General features: G+C 42.0%; 1 protein-coding gene across 1 annotated transcript in view; it reads left to right on the top strand.

Annotated features, from left to right (window-relative positions):
• Window positions 1-15,381, top strand: part of LOC101159527 (echinoderm microtubule-associated protein-like 6) — a 62,132-nt gene extending 46,751 nt beyond the window's left edge. The window contains exons 26-43 of the mRNA XM_023963296.2: window positions 425-513; window positions 1,014-1,190; window positions 1,490-1,724; window positions 3,228-3,354; window positions 6,062-6,140; window positions 6,219-6,348; window positions 6,428-6,526; window positions 7,633-7,806; window positions 7,924-8,132; window positions 9,904-10,061; window positions 10,186-10,300; window positions 10,373-10,561; window positions 10,780-10,952; window positions 11,400-11,562; window positions 12,180-12,283; window positions 12,376-12,529; window positions 13,653-13,753; window positions 13,838-15,381. Coding sequence (XP_023819064.1) covers window positions 425-513; window positions 1,014-1,190; window positions 1,490-1,724; window positions 3,228-3,354; window positions 6,062-6,140; window positions 6,219-6,348; window positions 6,428-6,526; window positions 7,633-7,806; window positions 7,924-8,132; window positions 9,904-10,061; window positions 10,186-10,300; window positions 10,373-10,561; window positions 10,780-10,952; window positions 11,400-11,562; window positions 12,180-12,283; window positions 12,376-12,529; window positions 13,653-13,753; window positions 13,838-13,862 — 2,501 coding nt within the window. The 3' untranslated portion in view covers window positions 13,863-15,381. The remainder of the gene's footprint in view (window positions 1-424; window positions 514-1,013; window positions 1,191-1,489; window positions 1,725-3,227; window positions 3,355-6,061; window positions 6,141-6,218; window positions 6,349-6,427; window positions 6,527-7,632; window positions 7,807-7,923; window positions 8,133-9,903; window positions 10,062-10,185; window positions 10,301-10,372; window positions 10,562-10,779; window positions 10,953-11,399; window positions 11,563-12,179; window positions 12,284-12,375; window positions 12,530-13,652; window positions 13,754-13,837) is intronic.
• The last annotated feature ends 53 nt before the right edge of the window (window positions 15,382-15,434 follow it).

The following is a 15,434-nucleotide window of genomic DNA, read 5'->3' as shown; positions in this document are numbered from 1 at the left end:
GTGATAAATATTTTAAATTATTTCTGACTTAAGTGCCGAGCAGAGGATTGTAGAGTAAGAATTAAATGTATAGAGATTTTTCTAATTTTTACAAAGCGACAAGAAACACTAATCTTTTAATTTTAATTATTTAGAAATTATAATTCACTGATAAACAGAGAAATTTGCATACGAAGCATCATTTTACATGAACACAGACTTCAGGGGGTGTGTCCTCTCAGCAGGAGCTGATAAAAAAACTTTCTGTGTAACTTTACTTAGGCAGCGGTTAAGAAACTCAATAAAAAAAATCCTGAAATGAACATTAAACATCATAATCATGGGGTGCTGAGAAAATTACTGTTTACAAATAAAAATATGTGGCCTTTCAAAATACTGTCTGCTTATTTTTATGTTCACCTGAGAAATGGTTTTTGTGCTACAGGTAAACTTCTTCAGGTAAACACAGGAGCCAAGGAGCTGCTGTTCTTTGAAGCTCCCAGAGGAAGAAAACAAACCATCAAAAACTCGGAGGTGTGTCTGTCTTGTCTGAGTTCAACCATTAAAAGTTTGATTGTTGCAACTCTTTAATGGTCCAATGATGAAGACTGTTAAGCAACCAATGCCTCTAAAAAAAACAAAATCAACTAAATGTCATCTGCATAAAGATGATAGAAGATATCTGTCCCAAAAGAAGAGTACACAGTAAGATAAAACAGGATGGGTCCTGTTACTGAGCCCTGTGGTATCCCAAACGCCAGATGTGCTGTTTAAAAAACAATATTTGCGAAGATAACAAAATTACAGCAGAAGTACTTCTGCAACCACAATCTCAATTTAAGTTCTGATCAAATCAGTTTCAAAAAAAATGTTTCTGTGGAAATGCATCTGATTCTTTTTTTTCCTTAAAACTCCTCAGTTCTTCTGATATAATTAAAAAAAGATTTCAGGAAAAAAATGGATATTTTTGAGATGTGTGAGATCATTGTTGTTCTGTATGAATGTATTGTGTTATTGTGTCTGTCTGTACGTAGCTGGAGCGGATCAGCTGGTCCACCTGGACGTGTGTTCTGGGGTCCAGCTGTGAGGGAATCTGGCCGACACACAGTGACATCACCGACATCAACGCAACGTCTCTGACCGCTGATCGGACGCTGCTCGCCACTGGAGACGACTTCGGCTTCCTCAAACTGTTCAGCTACCCCGTCAGAGTACGAAACTCTAACCACTTTGTCATTTATGAGACATTAATTACCATCACTTGCTCAGGTGTTTCTGATCACATCTATGGTCTGAACTCTTTGAGCAAATCAAGCAAAACAACATCTTTTGGGAGTTAGTAGTTCAGCATGGTGGGGGAAGATTGATGATGTGGACTCAGAGAACTAGAAAAGAGTAAATTCAAATTCAAATTCAACTTTATTTATATAGCGCTTTTCATGCTTCATAGCATCTCAAAGTGCTTCCCAAGTAAACGTGTGTCTTAAGAATGTTCTTTTTGTCTTCTCAGGGTCAGTTTGCCCGTTTTAAACGATACGTGGGCCACTGCGCTCAGGTCACTAACGTGCGCTGGGCTCACGACGACTCTATGCTGTTGACGGTGGGCGGAGCCGACACGGCCCTGATGATCTGGAAGAGGGAAAGAGGAGGCGGAGTCAACCCAGAGCGGGAAGGAGCTGTGTTTCGAGACAACCAGCCGCTGGTGGACAGCGAGGAGTCTGATGATGACACGGAGGAAGATGGAGGTTAGTCCTTTCTGTTTTTTTTACTCTGTACTTTTAATGAATTAACAACAACATTTGGGTATACCTGATCAAACCTAAAGCACACGTTTATTTTAATCATTTCTTAAATCTAACCTAAAGTTTGCCTTTAAAAAGGTGGATCAAAAACTTCTAGTTTTAAATGACAAACTGATACACTTAAATTTTAGTTTATAAAATTATATAAAAAAATATCAAATAAAAACTATTTTATACTTGTTTTTTATAATTAAAATGTCATGATGGTTATCATATTGGAGTTACACTTTTATCCATCCATGTTTTCTTCTTTTAAGGTTTTTCTACATTTTGCAAGTGTTTGAAATGAATGAACAGAAATTCATGCTTTGTATATCTTAGGCAGAAAGTCTCTGAAAATATTCATCATGTTCTTATTATAACAATAAAGTCTCCTGTTGTAGAACATTTCATAGCTGTATTATGTTTTCTAAAATAAGCAACATTTCCATTAGCCACTTGCATTTATATAAAGCTGATGTCTTTTCTTTTCCGGTTTTAGACATTTTCTGAGACTGAACACTTAATTAGTCTGATTGCAACAGAGAAGTTGGCACATGAGTACAAAGAAAACAAAAGGGTGTTTAAGTTTTTTTTCTTGCTTCCCTGAAGAATAGTTTCTAATCTAGAAATTTGGGTTGACAGCATTTTTACATTTTTGACAGTGAATCATCCATTCATCTACTAATGAAGTCTAAACTGCCTGTGAAAGCTGAGAGAAACATTTTTCAGTCCTGTCTGGATTAGAGAATCTTTGTCCAAGCAGTAGTTGGTTTTTGAAAAGTCCTATCAGCTGGTAATAACTATAAAAAGCTTTCTTGTTGTCATGGTTACACATTATGAGAAGTACCGAAAAATATCAAAGCACATTACTCTGCGTTCATCCTCATCTTCTTTTGCATTTGGGCTTTTGTTTGTTCAGGTTGACACAGCTTCCAGCCTTTTTTCAGATGAGCCAGTGTCAGTTTCTGTTGTTCCCCATCTACCTACCCCCTGTCATAGCTCCTGGTTGGGGGTGGAGCCTATAATCTCTTCTGGCTTTACTCCTCCAGAGTAGCTAAATGTGGGAATCCTTTTATCTTTCTTGCAGCCATTTTCTTTAATCTCCCAAATTCGGTTTTGGCTTAATTTATAACAACCTGCACTAAACATTCCTATTCACCCATAACCGTGAATGTACTGTATCTGGAGTTGAATCAGAAAATTGATACTGTGTTTAAGTAAGCTTTATTATCTTTACTTTTCCCAGTTTTCCTTTTTTTTTTTTAAGTATTTTTAATGAGCCGGTTGATAAATTGGGGCTTGTCCGGGATGCGAAGAAGCCGACTCTGACTTCTCAAGGACAAGGATTATAGGAAAATAAAGTTTCCTTTTGAGTTCCCAACAGTTTTAGATGCGTGGCACTCTTGTGTGGTCATAATGCTAAGTCATAGGCCAAAGAAAGCTGATGGGATTCTGCGTTTACAGGGTACGACAGCGATGTTGCCCGAGAAAAGATCGTAGACTACGTCACCAAGATGAGCACCACCAGCATGAGAGAGATGAGGGGGAACAAACCCCACCAACAGCAGAAGGAGATGAATGCTGAGGAGAGGTATGCACATGCAGATGGAAAACATGGAACAAGTCTTATGCACAGACAGGAACTCATATTTTTGTCTTTACCAACATCTCGCGTTTTACGTCTCTGTATTTTCACTAACTATTCTTCACCTATTTCCAGCATTTTTTTTAGCTTTTGTTTTGTTTTTGTTTTGTGTTTTTCACTTTAGACATAGACATAGCATTTACACAATCTGCAAAATGATGTTTAAATCACACAGAACCCCTCGAATGTAATTGTTGTCTTACAGCACATTCTGAGATATTTTCGTGTTTTTGTTACAAAATCAACATTGTTTTTTTTTTTGGTAAACCTAAATCTAGTTTAGTAAGAGCTGCAGACAACCAACAGTAAACTATTCTTTCTTGTTAACCAAATTACAAGTGTAGGCATTGCAAAAATGAAATTAAGAATGGTATGTACGTGCTTCATGCGGACAGTATACTTAAGACCAAAAACAAACAATTGGAAGGAAAAAACCTCCCCTAGCCTGTGACACCAATTTTTCAAAACTGTAAACAAACCCCTTAGCCTGTTACACGGAATGACCAGATGTGCAAGAGTTTCAGATACCCCACAAAAATCACACTTGTTATTCTAGTTATAAATGGACCTATGAGGTGTATGAAATAAAGGTATGTGGCCTCACAGTGAATGTTCTAATTGTTTGATAGATTTTGTGTTGGGCGCCATCAAGTGGTAGGGGTGCGGCCTTCCAACAAGCTCACTCCTAAGTGGAAAGAGTGGTTGCCATAGAAACGCTGACTCAGACCCACTTTGAACAATTACTGCTTACTGACGTATGTCTCCAACATGGCGATGTCCGTATCACATAAAAATGGTGACTGAATTGAGTTTGTTACGTTATAGCCCGAAGTACGCCATTTTCTTTGGGTGACGTCACATTCACTCAGTCCAGTTCTCATATACAATCAGTGGTTCTTTCAAATGTGGAAGAATGTAAAATGGCGTCCTTTTGGTGTCATGGAGCTGCAGATGCTGCAGTCACGTTCTCACAACCTTTGTGTTTGTGAGATTTCCGGGTGAGTCTTTTAAAGTTCTGCACCTCGGTTCTGTCCCTCTGGTGTACTTTTAATTCAGGCAAAACAGCACAGGAAATCTGAATTATAAAAGTATTTTGAAAAAAAGGTATTTCGTCAGCCACCAATTGTGCAAGCAAAACATTAATTTTTAAAGATTTTATTATAAATTATGCTGGGAAATATGTATTTGGTCATAACAAAAGTACAATTCAATACTTTGTTATATTCCCCTTTGTTGGCAATGACAGGAGTGAAATGTTTTCTGTAAGTCTTCACAGACTGCTGGTGGTATTTTGGCCCATTCCTCCATACAGATCTCCTCTAGAGCAGTGATGTTTTGGGGCTGTTGCTGCAGAATTTCAACTCCTTCTAAAGATTTTCTACAGGGTATAGATCTGGAGACTGGCTAGATCACTCCTGGACCTTGAAATGCTTCTTATAAAGCCACTCCTCTGTTACCTGATCAGTGTGTTTGGGATCGTGGTCTTGCTGAAGATCCCAGTCATGTTTCATCTTCAATGCCTTTGATGATGGAAAGAGATTTTTACTCAAAATCTGACGATACATGGCCCACGCGGGCGGATCAGTCAATCTGGTCCCTTTGCTGAAAAACAGACCCAAAGCATGATGTCTCCACCCCCATGCTTTACAGTAGGTATGGTGTTCTTTGGATGCAACTTAGCATTCTTTCTGCTCCAAACATGACGAGTAGAGCTCTTACCAAAAAGTTCTATTTTGGTTTCATTGGACCATAGGACATTCTCCCTATCCTCTTCTGGATCATCCAAATGCTCTTTAGTAACATTTAGACGGGCCTGTACATGTACTGGCTTTAGCAGGGGGACACGTCTGCCACTGGAGGATTTGAGTCCCTGGTGGCGTAGTGTGTTATGGTATCCTTTGTTACTTTGGTACCAGCTCTCTTCAAGTCATTCACTAGATCCCCCCGTGTGGCTCTGGGATTTTTACTCTCTGTTCTTGTGATCATTTTGACACCACAGGGTGAGATCTTGCTGGAAGCCCCAGATGGAGGGAGATTCAGTGGTCTTGTATGTCTTCTATTTCCTAATAATTGCTCCCACAGTTGATTTCTTCACACCAACCTGCTAACCTATTGCAGATTCAGTCTTCCCAGTCTGGTGTAGGTCAACAATTTGTTTTCTGGTGTCCTTAGACAGCTCTTTGGTCTCTGCCATAGTGGAGTTTGGAGTGTGACTGTTTGAGGTTGTGGACAGGTGTCTTTTATATAGAGAACCAGTTCAAACAGGAGCCATAAATACAGGTAACAAGTGGAGGACAGAGGATCCTCTTACAGAAGAAGTTACAGGTCTGTGAGAGCCAGAAACCTTGCTTGTTCGTTATTGATCAAAAAATTATTTTCCACCATCATTTACAAATAAATTCTTTAAAAATCAGACAATGTAATTTTCTGGATTTCTTATCTCATTTTGTCTCTTATAGTTGAGGTTTACCTATGATGAAAATTACAGGCCTCTCTCGTGTTTTTAAGTTGGTGAGCAATTAGTGGCTGACTAAATATTTTTTTTGCCCCCCAGCTGTTTTTTTATCTGTCTAAAATTAAAAATAATCACATTAGTTCTTTGTGTCTGGATCATTTTATTACTTGAAATATTTGACACGTTTTGGTTTTTCAGGCCTCCTGTGAGCCGAGCAGCCCCACAACCTGAGAAGCTCCAAAAGAACAACGTGACCAAAAAGAAGAGGGTGGTGGAGGTCTGTCTGCCTGTTGTGTTCTTCAACTGTCTCCCCATCTCGTCTTCGTCCCGTTTCATTGTCTTCCTCTGACTGCAGGACCTGGTGCTGGATCATGTGTTTGGTTTCCGGGGCTTCGACTGTCGGAACAACCTGCACTACCTGAACGAAGGATCTGACATCGTCTTCCACACTGCTGCTACTGCCATCGTCCACAGTCTAACCACTGGTAACCAAAACCTTAAAGAGATACAGGAATACTCAAACCTGCAACTCTCCAGATAAAATGATGCATTTGTGTTTTGCAGGAACTCAGAGTTTCTACCTGGAGCACACAGATGACATCCTGTGTCTGACGGTCAACCAGCACCCTAAATTTAAGAACATCATAGCGACGGGACAGATCGGTATGTTCTTTTGTTTCTTAACCCTGTAACCATTCATATCATATTTGATACACACATTTCTGAGACTCTATTTCATTATCATACACGTTCCTTAAAGAAATCCTTATTTTTGCAGGATTCATATGCAAATTTGTGGCTTTCAACGACCATTTCAAGTATTTCTAATGGACTTTTCACGTATCTACCACCGATGTATAACTTTTATATCGCATGTACGGTGCACATATTACGTTGAAATTACGTTTTTGACCAATGGTAAATGTCGTATACTTGCATAGTGCTTTTCTATCATCCTCAAACGCCCAAAGCCACAAACCCATTTACCCTTTCACACACGCATATTCACACAATGATGGTGGCTCCGCTGGCGAACACTGGCGCCAACCCTCCACCAAAGGCAAGGTGGGGTTCAGTGTCTTGCACAAGGACAAGGCGGAAATTGAACCTGCAATCTTCCAATCGGAGGTCGACCTCCCTTCCACTGCACCACAGCTGCCCTAAATCACTAATGAATCATGAATCACTAATAAATTGTATATAAGCAGAGGAATAATCACAAACAGGTCATGTTCTACGTTGATTTACATGTTCTTTGCATGGTTTATTTGTACTTCTTCTGTGAATTTTAATGTGGTTCATTTGTGATTCATCTGTGAAAAATTCATGTAAAGTCCACCACTTTTGTTACTTTTTCCACGTATATTCATTCATGACCAGTTTTCCTCCGTGTAATATGTGCAAAAATGTAGGTAGTGGCTGTGTGACACAGCCTTTGACCCTTGTGCTATCTTAGATGACACCACCCTCACATTGACGTGTTCTCCCTACCATGACAAAGGTGGATAAAGGTGGAAAGATTTCATGTAATCCATGGACACCAGTGAAGATCACAAATCATTGAAGAAAAAAGGTTCAGAGCACTGTCTAGTGGGTCTAGATGACCCCACTCCCAATGTTAAAGTGCCTAGGATAGCACAAGGGTTACAGGGATTATCCATAGAAGCTGATAGGACAGTTGATGGATAAATGGCCCTCAAAAATTCTTTTGTTGTCCTTTGTGTGAAGTTTCTCCATGAAAATCTAAAGTAGAGCTCATCTTCATGCAGGGACGACTCCCTCTATCCATGTGTGGGACGCCATGAGCAAGCAGACCCTGTCTATCCTCCGCTGTCCGCACGCCAAAGCTGTTGGCTACGTAAACTTCAGCGCCACAGGGAAGCTGCTGCTGTCAGTTGGAGTGGACCCCGAACACACCATCAACGTGTGGCGTTGGCAGGAGGGTCAGCCTGATGTTGATGCTGATGTTTACATGTGTGACGCTGTCTTTTTAAGGAAACGGACAGCATTCGGATGTGTTGGGGTCTAAACATCTGTGACTAAGGAGATTTTCTCTGCAGGATCCAAAGTTTGCAGCAGAGCGGGACACCCAGACCGGATCTTTGTGGTGGAATTTCGGCCGGATTCGGACTCTCAGTTTGTGTCTGTGGGAATCAAACACGTAAAGTTTTGGACGTTGGCTGGTGGAGCACTAATGCACAAGAAGGGTGTGGTGGGCACAGTGGAAGACGGCAGGATGCAGACCATGCTGTCCATCGCCTATGGAGCCGTGAGTCCACAGAAACTTTTCAGATTTTCCACTAACTGGATTTGTAAAAGCAATCCATTCATTCATATTGATCTTTACTCACAAAACACAAAATGGATTCCAGGAAAAGATTAATTTTGCTGTTGGACAAAAAAGTGATTTTCTATATATATATATATATATATATATATATATATATATATATTTTTTTTTTGAGTTTAGTTACGGTATTTAAAAAAACTTATTCTAAATAATTATAGTGTGATTGTTTTTGGAATGAAAATTTAAAAAATGAGTGAATATGTAAGAGAATCAGATTTAATCTGAAGTAGTTTGGGAGCCTGGCAAAGGCAGGAATTATCATTTCCATAAGGAGAGCTCTTGAAAATGGGATTGAAAGATTTTATATTGAAGTATGGTCATCGGTCCTGACCCTGTGAAGAGACCCCAGCCCAGAGCCCAGACGCTTACGGTGGTTGAGGCCAGACTGCGCCAAATCGAAGAGCCAGGAGAACGGGGTAGAGGTGGGCTGGCAAAATGTCTGGGATGTAGAGAAACAAATTTTAATAAATTTAAAGGCAGGAATTTGATTGGGATTGGCTGTGAGGAAAGTGAGAACATAAGGTATTGGCTCAGACTGAAGATCAGAAACCCAGCATAGAATTGAATTTGCACCAAAGCTTCACTTTAAAGTTGCACTTTGCTCATCTTTTGATCTGTTGTAAAAGCGTTCCCAGTGGTGTTTTAACCCTTGTGCTATCCTAGGCACTTTAACATTGGGAGTTGGGTCATCTAGACCCACTAGACAGTCCTCTGAACCTTTTTTCTTCAATGATTTCTGAACCTCACTGGTGTCCATGGATTACATGAAATCTTTCCACCTTTATCCACCTTTATCATGGTAGGGAGAACATGTCAATGTAAGGGTGGGGTCATCTAAGATAGCACAAGGGATAATCATGATGATGCCGTTTTTTGCCAAAATCAATAAAGTTATGATGTATTCTAGAACATAGCAGTAGTTAATTAGAAGTTCGCCTCTGAGTTATGGGTGAGACTATTGGCAGGTTTGGCTGCCCCTTCCCCTGCTCTCCATTTACAGGCTCTCCAGTGCAACAAAAATGCCGAGCAAGACTGGAGCCATCCAGTCGTACAGTTTTGAGCCAGATTCCAGCTCAGACGAAGAAAATAAAGATGTGCACGGATCTAGTTGTCTACAAATAGATGCATCAGAATGGAGTGGTGCAGGGAGCTTGTGGCCGCGCCCAATGTATTTTCTATGTAATAAATAAAATCTTTTTTAAACTGCATGTTTTTCGTCTGCTCCTGATTCATAATCATTTAAATAAAGAAATACTCAGAAATGCTACTTTAAGTTTAATTTATGCATGTCCTCCATCATCAGAAAAACGCCACAAGGACATGTTAAAAACACCAAAAACACTCCTTTCATCAGGGTGGGTCTTTATCAAAGAAATCAGAAAAATAAATAAAATTTGCAGTTGTTGTGGGCCAAATAATTCAAGATTATTTCAGTCCATCTCATTCTAGTAAACCAGATTATCTTGAGTTTATTTTAACAAACAGATTACATTATCACAAATTATGCTAAACTTAGAGAAAAACTACTACCTTCAACATAACTGCACTGAAATGAAGCAAACACTGATTGTTGGCAGCGGCATTTTTTTAAAAGCAAAGATGTCATTTGAGGACAAGGAAGAAGTTGAGTGTCTGTATTGGGGAAGCGGGTCAGATTAACAGTTGGGTTTGGGTCTCCGCTCCATTCTAGAACAACCTGACGTTCACAGGAGCCATCAACGGGGACGTGTACGTGTGGAAGGATCATTACCTGCTGAGGGTGGTGGCAAAGGCTCACACAGGCCCGGTGTTCGCCATGTACACCACCCTGAGAGACGGCCTCATCGTCACCGGAGGAAAAGAGCGGCCGTGAGTGAGGCATCCATAAGTCTGGAGGCCTTGTGACGAACTGCAGCTTCCAGATGTTTCTCTTGTCTAATGGTTGTGGGTTTTTTATCATCAGGGATGTGATGTTTGTGTGTTTGTTCATCAGGACCAAGGAAGGCGGTGCGGTGAAGCTCTGGGACCAGGAGATGAAGCGCTGCCGAGCGTTCCAGCTAGAGACGGGTCAGCAGGTGGAGTGCGTACGATCCGTCTGCAGAAGCAAGGTGAGGCCGCTCATCTTCCTCCTCCACCTTCATGAGGCGTCTCAGTTCACCCACACCTCTTCATCCGTTCAGGGTAAGATCCTGGTAGGGACAAAGGACGGGGAGATCATCGAAGTGGGGGAGAAGAACGCGGCTTCCAATCTGCTCCTGGACAGCCACGCCCCCGGAGGAATCTGGGGTCTGGCTGCTCATCCCGCCAAAGACCTCTGCGTCACCGCCAGCAACGACGCCACCATCAGGCTGTGGGACCTCGCCGACAAGGTATGACGGTGTTGCAGCCTCATCTGCTCCCATCGCCTCTGATCTCTTCCATCAGACCGCAGTCTCTGATGGGATCTGAGGGAGAAGAAAATGCAACTTCAGCTAGTTCCAACTATTTTAGACAGAGAGAAAACAATCTGGTGAACTCAACAACACAACTGTTGAAAGTAAACGAAACGGAAAAACAACAAAACCACCTTTTCTGTTGCTCTGCTCAGAAACTGCTGAACAAAGTGTGTGTTGGTCATCCTGCCCGCTGCGCCAGCTACAGCGCCGATGGAGAAATGCTGGCAGTAGGGATGAAGAACGGCGAGTTTCTCATCCTCCTCGCCAACTCTCTCAAGATGTGGACGAAAAAACGGGATCGAAGCGTCGCCCTTCAGGACATCCGGTAGGAGACGGCTGAGAGGGAAAGCACTGACGTGTCTCGGTTTAACTGAAGTGAAGAAAAATCACCAGGAGGAGTGATGAGAAGGGCGGCACGGCGGGGGAGTGGCTAGCGCCCTTGCCTCCCAGCGAAAAGGCCCTAGTTTGAATCCCGACTGGGACGTCTCTGTGTGGACTTTGAATGTTCTCCTCATGCTTAAGTGGGTTTTCTCTGGACACTCCAGGCCATTCCACTGTCCAAAAACATCCTTCATAGGTTCATTGATGTCTCTATAGTGTCCCTAGCTGTGAATGTGTGTGTGTGGCCTCACAACAGACTGCTGACCTGTAGCTGGGATAGGCGCTGGAGCCTATCCCAGCTACAGGTCAGCAGTCTGTTATGAGCCCAAGGGGGGGTTTTAGGTGGGTGGATGGATGGAGTGACAGTATCCATATCTGGCTTTGTGTGCAGCTTCAGTCCAGACCAGCGGTTGATGGCGGTGGGTTCTGTGGAGAACACGGTGGATGTGTACGACATGAGCGCAGGCCCGAGTTTGACCCGGCTGGTTTACTGCAGCGACATCCCGGCCTTCATCCTGCAGCTGGACTTCTCTGCAGACAGCTCCTACATACAAGTACACAACACACACCGGCATTTCTTCACACACACACACACACACTAAATGCCGCTTTCCTGTCACATGTACTCCTGGGCCTGAAAAATGACTCAGCATTCGCTTAGGTGGGGTTTCAGCACTTTGTGTTGTCAAAGGTTAGATCCATAGTATCAGAATTAAATTACACAGAATCTAGTGCAAATGGATTTACAATTTTATGTGGTAGTAATAATTCACCACCATATTCATTCTATTTCCTAAACTCCTTGTTTGTGTTTTTAATCATTAAAACACAGCGTTCCCTTGTTCTCTCTTGTTTAAAAACTCAAAGTTCAAACCTTCATAGAAAAATATTTCTATAGACTAAAACAAAGATCTGATAGTGATGGAAGACGTGTCGATTTGGAGAGCTGCATGTTTCTGTACAGGAGAATCTGCAGTGAAGAGATTGATTGACAAGGTCTCCAACCAATCAGGAGGCAGTGATTATGTCACACATATGTTTTTCTAATTATTTCTCATATTCATGATCTTAAATCTACCAAACAGAACAGGGTTCACTCTGGTTCTGTGAGGTGTCGGGTCTGCCGGAGGTCACAGTTGTGGCCCACGCTGACAGAGTTCTGTGCGCTCAGGTGTCCACAGGAGCCTACAAGCGGCAGGTGTTTGAGGTTCCTTCAGGGAAGCTGATCAGCGATCAGGGGGCCATTGACAGGATCACCTGGGCCACGTGGACCAGGTAACAGTTTGATCTCTGAGTCCGAGTCATTACTGATCGCGTCTGTTGGTCCAGTTCAGTGCTGTGACTGTGATTTCTGTTTGTGTGCACAGCATTCTGGGAGATGAAGTTTGGGGAATTTGGCCACGTAACGCAGAAAAAACTGATGTGACCTGCGCATGCGTGTCCCACGCCGGCCAGAACATCGTAACCGGAGACGACTTTGGATTGGTCAAACTCTTTGACTTTCCGTGCACAGAGAAGTTTGTACGTTTCTCACCATTGTTGAAACTGCTCGGATATTTGGTAACCTTAAATAATTATATAATAAGATTCTTAAATAAAGAGCACCTCCTTTTTTTTTTTTTTTTTTTTAAATTGCTTTTGCAAAAACCTAGAAAATAATTGTATTTAGGATTAAAACCACAAGAAGGGGAAAATCTCAGCATGAATGTCACTATAAGCTGAAAGGCACCATTACACTAGAGCAGGTCCGCCCAGTCCGGTCCTCTAAAGCTTCCTCCCAGACAGCATCAGCAATTTAGCCTGACACGACGGCCATTACGTCACATTTCATAACACTTGGATTATGTCCAAATTCCCTCTCTAGTCCCTAACATCTAAAAGACTATATAGTGTGGGAGCATCCTGAATTTTAAAATAATAACTCCCTACTTTTATTATGTAACCCTTGTGGTATCCTAGGCACTTTAACATTGGGAGTTGGGTCATCTAGACCCACTAGACAGTGCGCTGAACTTTTTTTCTTCAATGATTTGTGATCTTCACTGGTGTCCATGGATTATATGAAATCTTTCCAGCTTTATCCACCTTTGTCATGGTAGGAATAACACGTCAATGCAAGGGGGGTGGTGTCATCTAAGATAGCACAAGGGTTAAACGCAATGCATTGTGGTCAATATTTGGTGAGCATTGACACACAATAGTTTTTCGCTGAGACTTCTGGGAAATTTCCATGGCTTGGAATCGTAGATCCGACCAAAGTGATCCGATCATCTTCTGATCTGTTGTTAAAGCGTTCCCAGTGGTCTTTTCATTAGGATTATGCTGGTTTTAGCCAAAATCCACAAACCTGTGTTCTTCTCTAGGACGTTGTTTCTGCAGAGCGGCAGTAGTTTATTAGAAATTCACCTCTGAGTTTTTTTCGCACAGCGGTTTGAATAAAGAAATACTCACAAAGGGAATTTGAAGCTTAATTTTCTTAATATTTGTTCTCCATGAGGAACATGTTAAAAACACCAAAACACGCTTTTCTTTGTGGTGGGTCTGTAAACACCAACTGTGTGTTGGTAGGTCTGCAGTTCAAATCCTAAGCTGACAGTCATCTTACTAAAATTTAAGTGTGATACCAAAGAATTTCTGATTTCAGGCCAAACACAGGCGTTACCTCGGCCACTCGCCTCATGTGACCAACATCCGCTTCTCCCACGATGACAAGTTTGTGATCAGCGCGGGACTCGACGACTGCAGGTACAATCCTTCTCAAGAACGCAAGATCCTCCATGACAAATTGAACTCCATCCAAGTGTGTTTTTTCTCTCCTTTCTTTTCCAGCATGTTTGTGTGGAAATGTCTGTAAACACTGAGACCCGAAGCGCCTTAACAGCACCGCCAAGCGGAATGAGAGTCATCACAAAGAGCCTCCACGGTTTAACAAACACAAACGGCCTGAGAAAATGTTTACAACCCACTCCGGGGGCTTCAACTTTGACAGAGCGGGGAAACTGCAGCGCCCCCCCAGAGGGAAGGGCTGGAGATGACGCGGATCTACCCCTGCACACTCTGACCTTCAAACAGGCCTTCACAGTGGGGCGCCAACACGAGCGCTCACCTCAACACTTTGTGTCTTTACTGTTTACAAATCTGTTCCTTTAGTTTGCTATTCCACAAGCACACAGCGGACCCCACCCATCACACGCAGGCCTCACCGCTATCCAGACGGCGAGAAAGCAAGAGCAGCTCCCTGAACCCTGAAAGGCCTTTCAGGATCATGCGGGGGAAAAAAACAGATATTAAGGACACTTCCCATCCTCTCCTGCTACCATAGCTTTTTAGAAAATTCTCCAGAAGATGCTGTTTTCTACAAATCCAACCAGAATCTGGATTAAACTCCCATTTTCATATTTACTTTTAATAAAATGTAGTTTTAAGATACAAAATATACTTTAAAAAATATATACATATTTTTTTACTATTGGAATTTTATATAGATGTAACTTTTATATTTTGTTTGATTAAAAAAACCCTCTTGAGCTTTCACCTGCAGGTCCAGTTCATGTAACCCTTGTGCTTTAACATTGGGAGTGGGGTCATCTAGACCCACTAGACAGTGCGCTGAACCTTTTTCTTCAATGATATGTGATCTTCACTGGTGTCCATGGATTACATGAAATCCTCTCCACCTTTATCATAGTAAGGATAACACGTCAATGTAAGGGTGGGGTCATCTGGACCCCATAGGATAGCACAAGGGTTCATCTGAAAACCTCTGAAACTCCCGCTTCCCTAGAAAGAATCCAGAAGTTTCACCGGACGACCCGCCAACACTGAAGACGGACTGATCCGGCTGCCTCAGAAAAGTTGATCTGTGTTTGATGAAAACAGCATCTTCATTGACAAAAGAAAAAAAGTTAGCTCTGACTGTTTTAGCTTCATGTTTCCAGAAACTTCCTGAACTGTCGAAAGCAAATCTGCAGCTCCCTCTGCTGGAGAACTGCTGCATCTGATCATCGTCAGACAGAAGTGCCTTTTTGAATCGTTCTCCTCGTTTCCTAATTTACCTCCGAGCTGTGGGGGATTTCATACTCTGTATTTTCAATTGGTTCTTTTATTTGGAAGCCATTCTTGGACTTATGTTGTACTCTGTCTGGTGCTACAAAGAGAGATTGTTCATCTTGGATGAACGGAAAAAAAGAACGTGTTTTGCTTTGCTGCTGCTTTTTGTTTGGAAAAACACCCAAAGCTTTGATGGTAAAAGAATATTTAAAGGAACATATTGGTGTCATTTCTGCCTGATGTGACGTGTGGATGATTTCTGCGATGAATATTAGCTGTTGTGAAACGTGTCCGTTTGTGAAGAATAAATCTGACTCGTCACACACCCGTTTACATCTCTCTGTGGGAAAGAGTTCTGCAGAACTCGTCTGAAGGT

The sequence above is a fragment of the Oryzias latipes genome, chromosome 15 (genome assembly GCF_053564925.1).
Source record: "Oryzias latipes strain Hd-rR chromosome 15, Olatipes_Hd-rR_3.1".
In the NCBI taxonomy this organism is placed as follows: domain Eukaryota; kingdom Metazoa; phylum Chordata; class Actinopteri; order Beloniformes; family Adrianichthyidae; genus Oryzias; species Oryzias latipes.
Note: the sequence above shows the minus strand (reverse complement) of the source record. Positions and strands in the feature narration are given on the sequence as shown.